At 38.8% G+C, this 13,766-nt stretch overlaps 1 protein-coding gene across 6 annotated transcripts in view; it reads right to left on the minus strand.

Moving 5' to 3' along the window:
• Nucleotides 1-13,766, minus strand: part of PEAK1 (pseudopodium enriched atypical kinase 1) — a 131,020-nt gene that overhangs the window by 8,975 nt on the left and 108,279 nt on the right. For all 6 annotated transcript variants that reach the window (XM_068958314.1, XM_068958310.1, XM_068958312.1 and 3 more), the window contains one exon: nt 9,357-10,105. In XM_068958314.1, the coding sequence (XP_068814415.1) occupies nt 9,357-10,105 (749 nt within the window). The remainder of the gene's footprint in view (nt 1-9,356; nt 10,106-13,766) is intronic.

Raw genomic sequence — 13,766 nt, forward strand, 5'->3', positions numbered from 1 at the left:
TCGTATGCAATTAGACACACACTAAGTGACTGCGTTTTGGTTGTGGTCCTCTCTTTGATGTCGAGCATGCTTCCATACTCCACAAGCATTTAAGCCTCTCTAAATATGATATACACTATAGTTTAAGTTGCCTGTTTATCACTGCCATGCACAAACAAAACAAACTTGAAAAATGCATTTTCTAATCAATTTTACTTAAAAGAGGAAAGTCATCACTTTTTCAGGAAATGCTGATAGTACCACCTTTGTGCAGTGGCCATGGCCAGTTTACATTTACAAATGTATTTTACACTGTTAGAGGTGAAGTGAGTTAGCAATGGAAAGCAATGCTCTCAAGACTTATAAATGTAAACAGATACAGTAAAAATACAATTATTATACATGAAATGAAAATGTCAACTGACTGTCTTGGAGATGGAAGTCCCTAGATTTAATAAATACTTAAGATTTATTAAATACTTAATACTGCACAGAAGACAGGAGTAGAAGGGTGTTGTATAGACTACCCTGCTAATATGCATCAAATCTGACTGGGAAAACCACTGTATATATAAGGACTATGAGAATAGGTTTGTCTTCTGTGTCCTTCAAGTCTACAGCATTTTTCTTGGACAGCCAGCAATGGGCACAATTAATTCCAGCTACAGAAAAGGTTCAGTATGCCACATGCATGAGCCTAGCAAGACTACTAAACTCTTTTATGTAGGCCATCAAAAAAACTGTTATGATTGTAACTTTCGGTTGTCACTGATCTCAGCCAAATTTGAAATGGCAACCTAGAGACAAAAGACTGCATGTAAGATTCCCATTATGCCAGGGCAGCCAGTCACCATCACTTAATAGAAAAATTGGAAAGACAAAATACTTAAGTGACATGTCTCTTTCTTATTCAAAAGAACTCCTAAATAGCTTTACCGAGATCAAGGGAAAAAACCTCCACTTCAATTTTGTACTACTGTTGCATGATTAAGGACTTTTAATGTGGTCTGTGCTTCTCTTTTATAATGAGAGCTGAACAAATGCGTTACATGCATTAAAAAAGAAACCTGATTCAGCGTCCTTCTTTTATGGAGGTGCAGTAAGATGGTGCCTTCCTTTCCAGGCAGTCAAGGGCAAATATCATCACTTCTCTAACAAAATGCTGTGTAACAGCTTTAGTGTTATCAGTCAGGTCTCATGTAGGTACAGTTCCTCTTCAGCAATAAAAACATTCAGTGACAGGAAAAGATTTATGATGAATAAGACTAAGTTAAGGAAAGGGACTCCCTTGAATTTACACTCTGCCATTACTAAAGTATGTATAAATTACAGTTTACAATGATCTACACAAACCAAAATTGTATATCATTCCAAGTAATCTGGGCTGTTTCGTAATGAAAGTGTATTTATGTATTTAATCCAACTTGTACTTTATTTCTCCCCCTAACCATTGTATGTGGAACGTGCAGAAGATGAGGAGAGCCAAACCCAGTTCAGTTCAGGCAGAGCGTGCCAGCGTATGCACATGCGCGCGTGCACACAGAATGAGCTGGAGAACGGAGAATTCGTAGTCATTTCTCCCAACCAAGAAGTTACACACAGATCTCTGCACAACTTCAAAATGTGATTTCTTGTTTGATAGGTAGCACATAATTCTTGTTTGCTGAGCCTCTTATGATGTTAATTTACATAGGAGTATTACACTACAGGAAATAACATCCTGCGCTCATGATCATTCGTCAAATATTAATTATCCTACTTTTATTTTTTAAAATACTTAAATGGCCTAACCGAAAATATAAACTCATTCTAAAAGATTTTAAAAGTCAAGTTTACTTGCTGATGAGAAAAGTGCAAAAAAGCACTTGCACTTAGCTACCGCACACAGAGGATTCCTAAAGCAACCTGCCAGCTAAAAATGATATCCTATCAGGAATATATAACCTGCAGAGTATTTGCTGTCAAACCAATTAATACGACTCAATTTGGTGAAGAGAAGGCCTTTTAAAGTGCAAGAAAAGGATTTTTCCTTACCTACAAAAACCCGAAAGCAAAGGATCAAGACTTGCTCCTAGTTTCTAATTACGGTTCCAGGCAGCCCCTTTTTCCCCTTATACTTTAAAAACGGGCTCTCATATTTATTACTGAAATATCAGTTAAAAAAAAAAAGAGAGAGCGATACTAGTGCTTTCTACCTCTCAAAATCAGGCTTGGTTCGCTCTTTCTAGAAAATATCCCCAATCCTATAATTATAATATTACAAAACTACAATTTCATAGGCCTCTCTGGATGTCCAATCCTACAATTGTCCTTCTGTATCTTGTCCTTTCTCTTTTTTCCTACTATTCAATCCTCTTCAAGTCTCTTCCCACTACAAATTAAATTGATTGCCCTTCTCCTAACTGATATTAAAAAATATTGATTCCCATTCTTTTAAATATACTTCTACAGTCTGGAGAAAATGTAACTTTGTTCACCTCTTCATTGTTTTCTTCCCAAAATTGCTTTCTTCTTTCTTTCATCTTTATTCCTAACCTTCTGCTTCTTGCTGCTCATTTTTAGATTGTCTCATTTATTACATCTTTCTAAAGAGTGATGCCCCATAACGAATACAGTATTTAGGTTAAGACCTCTCCAGCATCAAGCAGTACAGCATCCTATATATAGTGATCACTTTAACACTTCCCAGTGTTAACAACTGACTCCATTATGATTGTGGATCAGTGTCTGAATCCACAGCAGAGACATACTTCCCCCAATACCAAGAGTTCTTAAATGAGATTTTATTTCAGACTCATCTCTAACGAGATGAGAAATGAGATGATGAAATGGAGATACTAATTTCATCCCTGCTACAGTGACATTAGATATTATCGTTATAACGACAAAACAGAGACTGAAGACTAAAGTGGTATTATAGTTAAAATCAATACTAAAGTGACTGCATTAATAAAAACAGCTTTCCGCTCCTTATTTTGTTGTGAGAGAAGGTAACTAATAAAGAAAACAATTCTCTAATCCCATAAATGCACAACAGTGATGGCTTTTGGACACGTCTTACTTTTCCATGTTCCAGACAGAAAAGCATGTGGGTAGGTGAGCACGCACCTAACATCTACAAAGACAACCGGGGAGCACCTCTGACTCGAGGTGCATTCTCCTCTGCTTGTGTTTTATTTACAAACAACATAATGGGAGAAGTGAAAAAGGCCGCTGGGTTGTTTGAGGCTGCCTATACAAACTCTCACACCGGCACACCACATCCTCTGCAGCTCACCAGGGGGAAGGGAAGCAGCACCCGAAAATGGGAGCGTAAAGACAAATTGCACACCTGACTGAATTCATAAAACAGCTCCTAAAAGAGGAGAAACCCGCAATAATCTTGTGTCCGTGTAAGTGTCTGATCACTCTTCAAACTTCTGCTCTGAAATAGAGCTGCAGGAGTCCAGATAAATGCCCGTGTTTTAGCTTGCAGAGCCTGGATTCCCGTTGCACTGGTATTTTACTAGAATGTGGAAAATGTACTGAAAGTAGTGGAGACAAACTAAGTTTCCTTATTGATCTTTTCAAAGTCAGTTTATAGAATGTAAATTTTGTTTATCTACTTTCACTGTATTATCCAGAATCAGAAAAAATAATGGCTAAGAACAAACCTCTTGTGCTATTTTATCATTCTCAATGTTGCATTTTCTACTCAGCACTCTTATTTTATATTGCCGTTTTGCAATAGTCTTTAATACCATTAAAGACTACCATTAAATTAATCTGTTTACATTAACGCTCATATTAGCATTAATAATACCTCCAAAATATCATCTGAATGACCATGGATTTAAAATTTTCAGAACAGTTGGGGTTAAGTCATGCAACCAAAGCCTACACAGACCTTTTGAAATGATTCAGAGAACAGACGGTGTCCCTGTGTGAAACCCGATGGTCTGTGTAGCGGGTGTTTTGCACCTCCTGTGATGAACTGCTGAAGGTGTGGATGAAGGTGTGGATTCTTCCCCAATTTGTGACAGGCAACGCTATGCCAAAAGTGAGTAAACAGAGAGTCCAGTTTTCTTGGCAGGATTTTAAAACTTTTTTCTGTTCCATTGAGCTACGCTATAAAATAGGGAAATCCTGTTGCCTTTTACACAGATAGCATGCTGAATTCCTATTGTTGAGACCAGGAAAAGAAAAAGATGAAACTACTCTGACCAAAATACCAGCAGAAACTAGGATAAGTCATTTAGCATTTCCTTTAGGCAGCTGAGCTATGAAGATGTAATGGGTGATAACACCTGAAGGAAAGGGCTTGATCTGGGCTTGGCAAGCCTTATTTCCAATGCTGATAAAGGGCTGATAAAAGCATGAGGTAATGTTGGTTGAAAGCCCTTCCCTTCCATATGATGCAAGAAAACAATGAGATAAAAGGAGAGAGAGATGAATATGAAGGAACTGAAAGTTTCCATCTCTAGGGTATATTACCTTGTATCTTCAGCAGTGAAACTGCAGGAACCAAACTATGCTTGCATTTATCAGGACAGGCCAAGTTTCTCTATCTCTTGCCATTTTAATTTTCTTTTTTTCCCCCCCATCTCACAAAGAAGCAAGATTTTAACATTGCAGAGCTCCTGAAAACTGCTCGCCAGTAGCTTTTATTCTTCCATTATGGGTCCAGTCAGCCCACATCAGCGGACTTCCACTTTACCAGCAGGGAATCGCATTTCCACTCTGTCCTATGCATTTCACAGGGTGTCAATGAACTTAAAGCAAGATGAATATTGTGGGAAATGAATTGTAAAGCGATGAAAATGAGAAACACTGAACATCACAAACACTGCACCATCTGTGCTACTTTGCTGTATTACACAAAGGCCCAACTGCAAAAGAAAATGTGTCAAATTGAAAGCTTGCTAATCCCAAATTGATAGCTTGTTCTTGGCACTACTTTCCTTTCTAAGGAGTCCAGTTGATCTCTGATTGACCTTATTTTCTTGATCTGGCCTTGGAGTACAGCTTTGTCTTTTTACCACTGTGCCAAAATACAGAAATCTGCGCTGCTGTGACTGAACTCGGAATGGGTTAAAGGTTTAATGTATATAACTTCATTTTGATCTGAGGCATGAAGTTCTGGGATGATCTTTGATAACACTTCGGCCAGGGACCTCAGCTAAGAAACTGAACTACCAAAAAAGTAAACTTTGCATGCCCTGACAAACTGAACTACCAAAAAAGTAAACTTTGCATGCCCTGACAAACTAATCCTAACTAGAAAATAATTGTGAGCTGCAAGTAGGAAACTGTTAGCAAAATTCAGCCAAGTGTTATTTACATCTAATTTGCTGTATTTTATTCTTGGGACATGAACCTTAGCAGAAATCCTAATGTTTTACTGCAAGAAGAACTTCTGCTGCCCTGATGAAATCAAAGGGGATTGAAATTTCCAGCTGCTCCTTTTGAGCTCCTGCTGGCACCTTTGCAATTCCTGCATATCCCACTTGAACTGCATTGCAGCACATGCCTGGGGCCAGGATACACAGGCTCTAGGCCAGTCTCACCTCTTTTCTTTTCTACATTTGTATTGTTCCATGTGGCTTCTGAATTATGATTTCTACGTGTGTACAGTATTGTACAGGAACTGTCTGTGCTGTCTCAGCCTTGAGGGAGTTTGTTGCAGAAAGTGGAAGTAGTTTCCTCCACGTCACTGACACAGTAATTAATCTTCTGTAACCATTATTCATTCTGAGTAATCATGTCTATTCCTGACTTTTTTTTTTTTTTTTTTTTTTTTTTACTTAGATTCCTGTTGAATTGCTGCCTTATTCAGTATGTGTAGGGATACTCGGAATTGCACTTGTCCAATCCACTTTACGCTGGTTCTCACTACCGCTTTTATTTTAGCGTAACCTTTTCACTACATATTTGGAATTACTGATAAGACTGTAGTTTCAAGGGAGTGTACATCCTTGACGTCTCAGATCTACCAATTATTTAGAAGATGGTACTGCACTTGTTAGTGAAGGAAAAATACCTCAGGGGCTGGAATTTCAGGAAAACCTTTCTTGTAAGAATACTTCTATTTTTGCATGTTGGAAAAGCAATTTCAATAACCTTGACTGGGTTTAATGTTTTTGTTTCTAATGTTTGAGTCAAGGTAATTTCCACATGGCCTCCTGCAACTTTTGTGCAAAGACATTTATTAGTAGATTAGGTGAGAATAAAGCAAGACACATAATATAATGTTATGACGGGAACTGCACAGCTCTATAAGCAATGCTCTTCCCTCTAATATCCAAGTCAAACAGAACAAGTTGTGCTCTACCTCATTCTCCTCCAGATTTATCAGATCACCTTCTTCTGGTGATACCATCTACACAAATGTTCATTCTTCTAGAATCATTTCAGTAGTAGTCAAACAGTTGCTTAATTTAGCATTGCTTTTGTATTTTTCCTTTTGGAGATCTGGCATTAACATGCACTTTTTGACTAGTGACTTAAGACCTTTAACATCTTTGGGGGGGTCAATCTCATTTGTTGTCTACAAAGATGTAATGAAAAAAACATTTTTCCTATTATCACATTCTCTCAAATCAAATATTAAAATCACCAAATTTAGAAAGAGTTTTAATTGTTAGCCGGTGTTGCTTGGGTATTTTTACTAAACTCAAAAGAGCTGTACAAACTGACACTGTCAGATGTGGTTCCATGTACACTTTGAAAGTGTATTTTTAAGGCTCCTTCTGCTACTTTCACTTGTTTAATAGTAATAGAAATACCGTATTTTGGATTCGTTAGAGACACCAGTAATTTTAATCTCACCATTTTTTGACATTCTGTTTTGGGGGCAAGGGGTTTTAAATGACAGTTGTTGGAGATGGATGAATATGTAATTTGGCTCACACGTAAGAGAACCATACGAGTAAGCCTGGTGTATTTGTTAAATCTCAATTTACAGCATCTCAACACGTTTCTGTTGAATTATGCAATTATAGGAGTTTGTAAAAATCTGATCCTGGACTGAGGTCTTGTAACTCAAAGCCCAACTTAGGGGCAAATGCTAAGACAAAGCTGAAATTCACTAAAATTGAATTTAAGGGGAAACAAACAAATGGACAAATCCTAACAGTTTAGAAAATGTTATATAAATCAATACATTAGCACAGAGAATGCAGTAACAAAAACATGCACCAAAGAAATACGCAGCTAAAGAGAACCCAGCTTAGCTGAAAGCATAACATGTAAGGTAAGTGAAAGAGAGAAAATGAAAAGACAACAGTAATCCATTAAGCCGGTCCTGCTTGATTTATAAAGAAATCAGAGAACATTTGTATTGAGAGTATGTTCCTATATCACATTAACTGCTAGGGAGGTTATTTTCAAGAATAGCTTTTCCTCTCATCATGACAGCGCAACAGTCCACTGTGACCTCCAGCTCAATGATAGTTTATGGATTCTTCATTCACTCTAGAAACCATCACCCCTATTACACTGCAGCAAATTCTGTTAGTCTGTGAACTGATTTCCAAGATAACATCTGTAAGTACAAGAGAAAAAAAAATAGCATATATTTGACCGCGCTAGGTAGCTGTCCTTTCTTTATGCTGGCTTTGTACAAGAGATCCCTGCTATCCTTTTAAATGCTCCTAAGAAAATAACAGCATAGCTCCTGCCTGTCAGGAAATACTTTAAAGGCACATCCCACACTGCACAAAGAGAAACCAGATTAGAGATAACCCAAACCTGCATGCATAGAAAAGTACCACTTTGGGTCCCAAAAGTGGCAGTCACTTTAGCCTGAGGTCTCACGGCTGTCACCATATTCTTTCAATTTCTGAACTATAGCTCATCTGTAGCCAGCTCAGCTATCCCTGTACTGTGGCTCCCTGTGCAGCGTAAACTGCACAGTAAAGCGCATTTCATCAACGGAGGCATTTTACTCAATATTTAATGTAACTCTTCCTTCTGCAGAGCTGCTAAGCAGTTGCAACGCATAAAATAACAAACAGTCTGTCTGACAGACTATTTTTTCGTTCTTATATAAAAAGGAGGACTGAAGAATGTCAGACTACTGATTCTGCAACCAGACCAGACTGACAGATATAGAGTATTCATGATCTTATTCATGACCTGGTTCTCAGCTTTTCGTACCAATGGACATGGTATCTACATTACATTTCAAATCTTTTCAAAAAGAGATCCTGGATGGCTAATAAATAAAGATAAATGCCAAAGAATATAGCTATGTTCACAGATCTGCTTAAAAAGATCTCTCTTCAATTTCAGGAGAACTTTTGTATCATATCAGCTGCAACAATCTTACCTTTTAGGATTTTATTTCTTTTTCTTAAACAGTCATGTGGGAGAGGCAACAGCATTTTGCTCTTTCATAGCACCACCCTCAGAGAATTTCAACGTGCTCTACAAGGAATGATGAAGTGGGGCTCACACACCTGTGTTGGGTAATCAATGTTTGCCGTGTGTTAAACTAGGAGGGTCAGAAGTGCAATGATTTGCTTACAGTCACACCGGAGGGCTGACAAATTATGACTCTTGGTCCACTGTGACTCTTCTCACTATCATCCTACTAGATAAGCACTGAGAACCCTAGAGATACAGCACTCAGGAAAAACAAGAGCTTACCTCTATAAACCTCAAATAACACCATCTTGTGAGATAGCTGTCAACTTCTCATTAATATATTAACAGTAAATTTCATATATCTTATTTCTTTTATTAGCTTTGCTGAAGAATAAATTAGACAAAAAAAATGTTCTTTTTGTAAAGAGCAACAAAACCAACCAATGTTGACAAGCTCCACTCTATAGCACACAAAGCAATGCTGATGGCTAGACAGAGCTTTTGAAAAGCTGGTAATGAATGCTGGTGAAAATTTAAGACTTCGTATGAAGATACAGTAGTCTAGAATTTGCATTTAAAATCCATAAATGTGGAAAACTGTGAAATCTTTCTTAATTAAGAGCAATGTTTTAGTATAATCCATATACAGATGAATGTAAAGATTTTCCTATTGCAAGATTCCAAAAAACTGCCGACAGACTTAATGTTAAAAGTACAGTTGCTTTTTCACTATTTCATTAGAAAAAGACAATGGTAGAGTAACTGAGTTTGGCTGATTGTTGTAATCATTTTATAGTTGCCCAAAAAAAAAAAAAAAGGATGAAATTTAAAGATCAGATACTAATGCTATACATGGTTCATGAAAGGAAGAGGAGCCTGTATTTTGGAATTTTTACTTTTCACATAGCATTGCAAGCAGCACTTATTTGTATTTGTAGGACCTATCCCAGTTGGGTTTGTTGCAAATTACGGTTATTGTTGTTAGGTTTTGTTACTGATGTCTAAGGTTACGTTTTTGAAACCCATCTTACCTTGACTGCGTAATTGTTGAGAGGATCTTTTGCATAAGAAGCTGTGTAGTAAACAGCATCACCTGCCTCACAGCATGGCTTGTCACTGGTTAGCCTGAAATCCGACCAGCTGTCCACCCCGAATCGCAACTGGTCTTTTTGTCCAGCCATGAACAAGTCTTCACATTTCAGTGCCAGCTTCTTCAGTGAGTCAGTGTGAAGACTTCGGATTTTACCTACCACCTCTTCTCGGTTTTCAATTCCTCGATAAAGTGCTTGCCTTTGTGGCTTCTGGACGCCCTTGCCCTGCTTAGTCTGAGAGAGGTGTCTCCCTGTTAGAGACTCCATGCTGTTGGAACACCTGTCCTTAATACTGATAGTGGTTAGGCTGGAAACACTGTTAGTTGCTGAGGTGGTTGCTCTTAATTTGTCTGTAGGCCTGTCCAAGGAGTCTCCTGACTCGTTGTCCAGGACCTTGAGCTCCAAGCTGACCGATGAGCAAGCACTGCTCGCTTCCCAGTTGGTGTCAATGTCATAGGTGGGATTGGCCACGATGCACAGACTGTTCTCCAGAGCCTGCTTCTGGAGGTCTCTGGGAGTTGGCTCTGTGTTAGCTCTCAAAATGGTTTTCTTTGGCAGTGGAGGTGGTGTTGGCTGTAAGTTGTTCATCGTCTCCTGGTCTACTAGTCCTCCAAAGGCAATGGCATCATCCAAAGCTCCCTTTGGTTGCCTTGGCTGTTTTGGAGGTATCATGGCTGCTCTGGACTGGCCTGTGTAATAAGAAAGTAATATTTCAAAACATTAGAGCAGTTTTTAGAGTGCAGACGGGAGCAGTAGATGCAAAGACGACAATGAAAGGAAAAAGCTGACTAGGGCCTCCCCCCATTTGAAGAAAACCTAAAAGAATATCTAATCAGAAACCAAAATGATCAAATCAGCATCATGTATATATTGTCACATAGAGCAAGTCTTTATTTGATTTGGGGTAACACCCGGGCATTTACATTAAAACCAGTTCCAGTCATGCTGATGTTTTTTACATCACGTCGGATTAATGACAAGGAGTGCAAGCAGAAACCAAAAGTCAATCTTGACGCTATGGCTGAATTCCCGCAAGAGTAGTTACACTCCCCTTCCCTTAATTCCTTCTGAATCAATTGACTGAATGTCCTTCCCTTACTTCCTGTTCAAAGGTGCTAAAACTGTGGGTGGCTGCTGTTAAGCAGCTTTCTATCCCATCCCTGAGAGGGGCATTTCTCCAGCAGGTGGAGTGATCTTTTTTTTATATATCCTCATACTATTCTGTAAAGCACTGGGGATCACTTTGATTTGAAATGTGCTGAAGAGACCGCAAGTATTATTTCAGAATGTAAATCAGAAAACTTGAGACACAAATAACGTAGTTCAGATACTTCAGCAGTCACATCTGAAAAAGTCAAAACGGTACTAGTGAATTTATTAGTTGAAAATAAGGAATTTACATCCACGTTCATTAAAGCTGACAAGAACATTGCCACTGGTTTCAATGAGAGTAGGATCATGTTTCGAGATTACCAAATATAAATATTATCTTTTACCCTACAATTCAAAACAGCCTTCATCCCCCAGTCATAACTTTCTCCAGGAACAATTTCCCTTACTCACTTGCCAGGGGCACCTTCGTTGGGAAAATTATGTTCACAGATAAACTGATCTAGAGTCAGTCAAGAGATTTCTAACAGCAGATCTGAGACACAAAAGCGTGGGATTTCTGCTGGGACGCTCATTGCTTGCAAACATTTTTGTGCTGCTAGGGAAGATAAAAACGTCCTGTCAGGTTTTAGATGGATTTTAGAGAGGACAATTATATTTTGTAACTGCCTGAGTCCTTGGAAATAAACAATAAATACACAATAATAAAGAGAGTAACAAACAAAAACCAGACTATACAAATGACCAACTAACTGCTCTTCGGGACAATTAAACAGTTGTTACTCATGACAATGAGATATTCTTCCACTCTCTTAAATTGAGAGGCAACCCATTTTAAAAATGGGATATTTTTCCACTCAATCATCGACTGCTATTTTCAGAGAAATCATTTTATAAATTTTCTACTACTCCTGTGAGGATCATTGACTATCATGTTAAAGCAGGAAGCCAATTTTTATAATTGCAACACAGCAAGCATGAAATGAACACTGCATAATTGCAGCTGAGCGCCTTTACTTAGAGGGGAACAGCAAACAAAAAGACACTCTGACTATTTGACTGCTGCTAAAAAAATATGTGCTTTGCTGAACCTCTGTAAAGAGAGGACTGAATTGGAAGATGCAACCAAACTGTGGGGAACCTCAGATTCAAATCTGAATTTCATTACTTTGGTCCATAACTAATAACAAATGACTAGGCACTCTCCGACAGGAAAAAAGATTGCTTGCTGTATACTTTAAAATATGCTATTTCAGTTTGTATGAATAATACAGAATCCAAGATCCTGTTGGTCAGGATGCACAAAACCCTGGAACATTGGGTTAGACTGCTGGAAAGACATCTCAATGTGAGGAGATCAAGGAGGATGGTATTTCTTTCTCTATCCACAAACAGAAAAGCTTTGAATCTTGAATTCCTAACAACCATTCCCTAGAGACAACCTTGCAAATGTAAGTTATGTTTCTATCTTTTGTTTAAGCTCAAGAAACCATTGGAAAAGCCTTGTAGATTTTGAGAGAAGCCTGGAGAGTCCAATGCTTAAAAATTGAATTTTGAGTGGGAAATTCTATTAACTTTGGTATGTGCATTGACAGCGGTCCTCTTCGCCCTGATCCTGAGCAAAAGCTGCATAGGACTGCTCCCCTGGGTCATCACTTTGTGGCAACCATAAAAATGTTCAAAGGCTAGAAAGGGCAGAGAATCCCTGTGCGTCTCTCATGTCATTGTCAAGGTTACTTCAAAAATATAACACCTGCGACCCTCTACTGCTCCTTTCTGATCTTTCTGTTGCAATGAGCGCCCTCCACAGTAGCGGCTCTTCCTCTCGCCAGTTGGAATCCCTGCAGCAGATAACACTGGTGTTAGCTGAGCAGGACAGGAACTGTATTAGAAAGCTATCTCTGGCAGAGACCAAGAGTGGCAGTATCTTAGTCAAAAGCAGAATTGATATCTCCATGTCAGAAACACACATTCAAATACCAGTCTTGAACAAAATCTACTTCCTATCCATTTTCTTACCCATCCAAACATTTGCTTTCTTCCACAACAACTCTTTACTCTTTCCCTTGCACAAGCCGTGACCCATGTGCTTCTCCCCTCTGGCACCATTCGGTGTTAAAGATCACTGTCTATTTTATCATTTTTGCCCTCTTCCCCGCTATGCTGAGAAACTACTGGGGTTTGGAGAAAGACTACTATTGCAGGAGGCTGTCTCCTAATACGTGCTGCTTTTGTGCCTGGCTAATCCCAGTGCTGTAAAGGTACTAGAAGGAAACAGCACGAAAACAAATCAGAACAAGATCCGCATCTCAAACAGCAGCAGCAGAAACCTTCTCCAAGAAAGGTAAGATTCATAACTGCTTTTCTTGCTGATTCTCAGTTTTGCATCTGCTTCAACACACCCCTGTCCTCCACAGACCAAAAGAGAAAAGAGGGTTGCCACTGCAGCCCATGACTGTTGCTAGCTGTAGCTTTTGGAACCATCACATCAGAACATACTTAGAGAAGTTGTTCATAACCAGAAATGGTCCTTGCAGATGTCTGGTGGGGGTGACAGCACCCAGCGAATTTCATGTAGAAGTCATTATGTAGTTACTTTTTAAATAGCATTAACTCAGGAAAATGAGTTTGTAAAATGTGTCATGTTACCACATAATTTCTCCCCACAAGAACAAATTTTCCATAGTGAAATCCATCCATCTGGATTATGTCTCTGAAAGGCTTCATGTCTGGACTCTTTTTATGCTGAGTTCTTAACCCTATACGTTTCTTTCATGCTCACAGGGCCAGTCCTTCCAGCTCGGCTTTCCAAAAGCATCATGGGATATTGCATGCCCCTCATTTTTAAAGTCATTGTCTATCATGAAAACGTTTGTCTTTCAAATTTTTTCCCCCATCAAAGGGAGAAGAATGTTCTTTTATGCACAAGCAGCGGCGGAGCCTTTGCTTCTTTTTCTTGCCTATCACTTCTCCTCCCATTTACTTAACACTCTTAATTTCCTTACCTCCTTAACACTGATTCGCTAATAGTACAGGATTCAGCCAAAGCTACACTCTTGGAGGCAAATGAAAAGGAAAATCAGGCACAACATTAGGCTCCCACTTACAAGGTTTTTTGGAGTGGCTTCCAAACCGTTCAAGGACAGAAGGAGGTTAACTCTTTACAATTTTTTTTAAATAGTACACTGACAGCAGCTTCATAGAGAGCTTTAAGTAGCTCTACAGCACAATAACATCGTC

The sequence above is a fragment of the Struthio camelus genome, chromosome 12, assembly GCF_040807025.1.
Source record: "Struthio camelus isolate bStrCam1 chromosome 12, bStrCam1.hap1, whole genome shotgun sequence".
In the NCBI taxonomy this organism is placed as follows: Eukaryota; Metazoa; Chordata; class Aves; order Struthioniformes; family Struthionidae; genus Struthio; species Struthio camelus.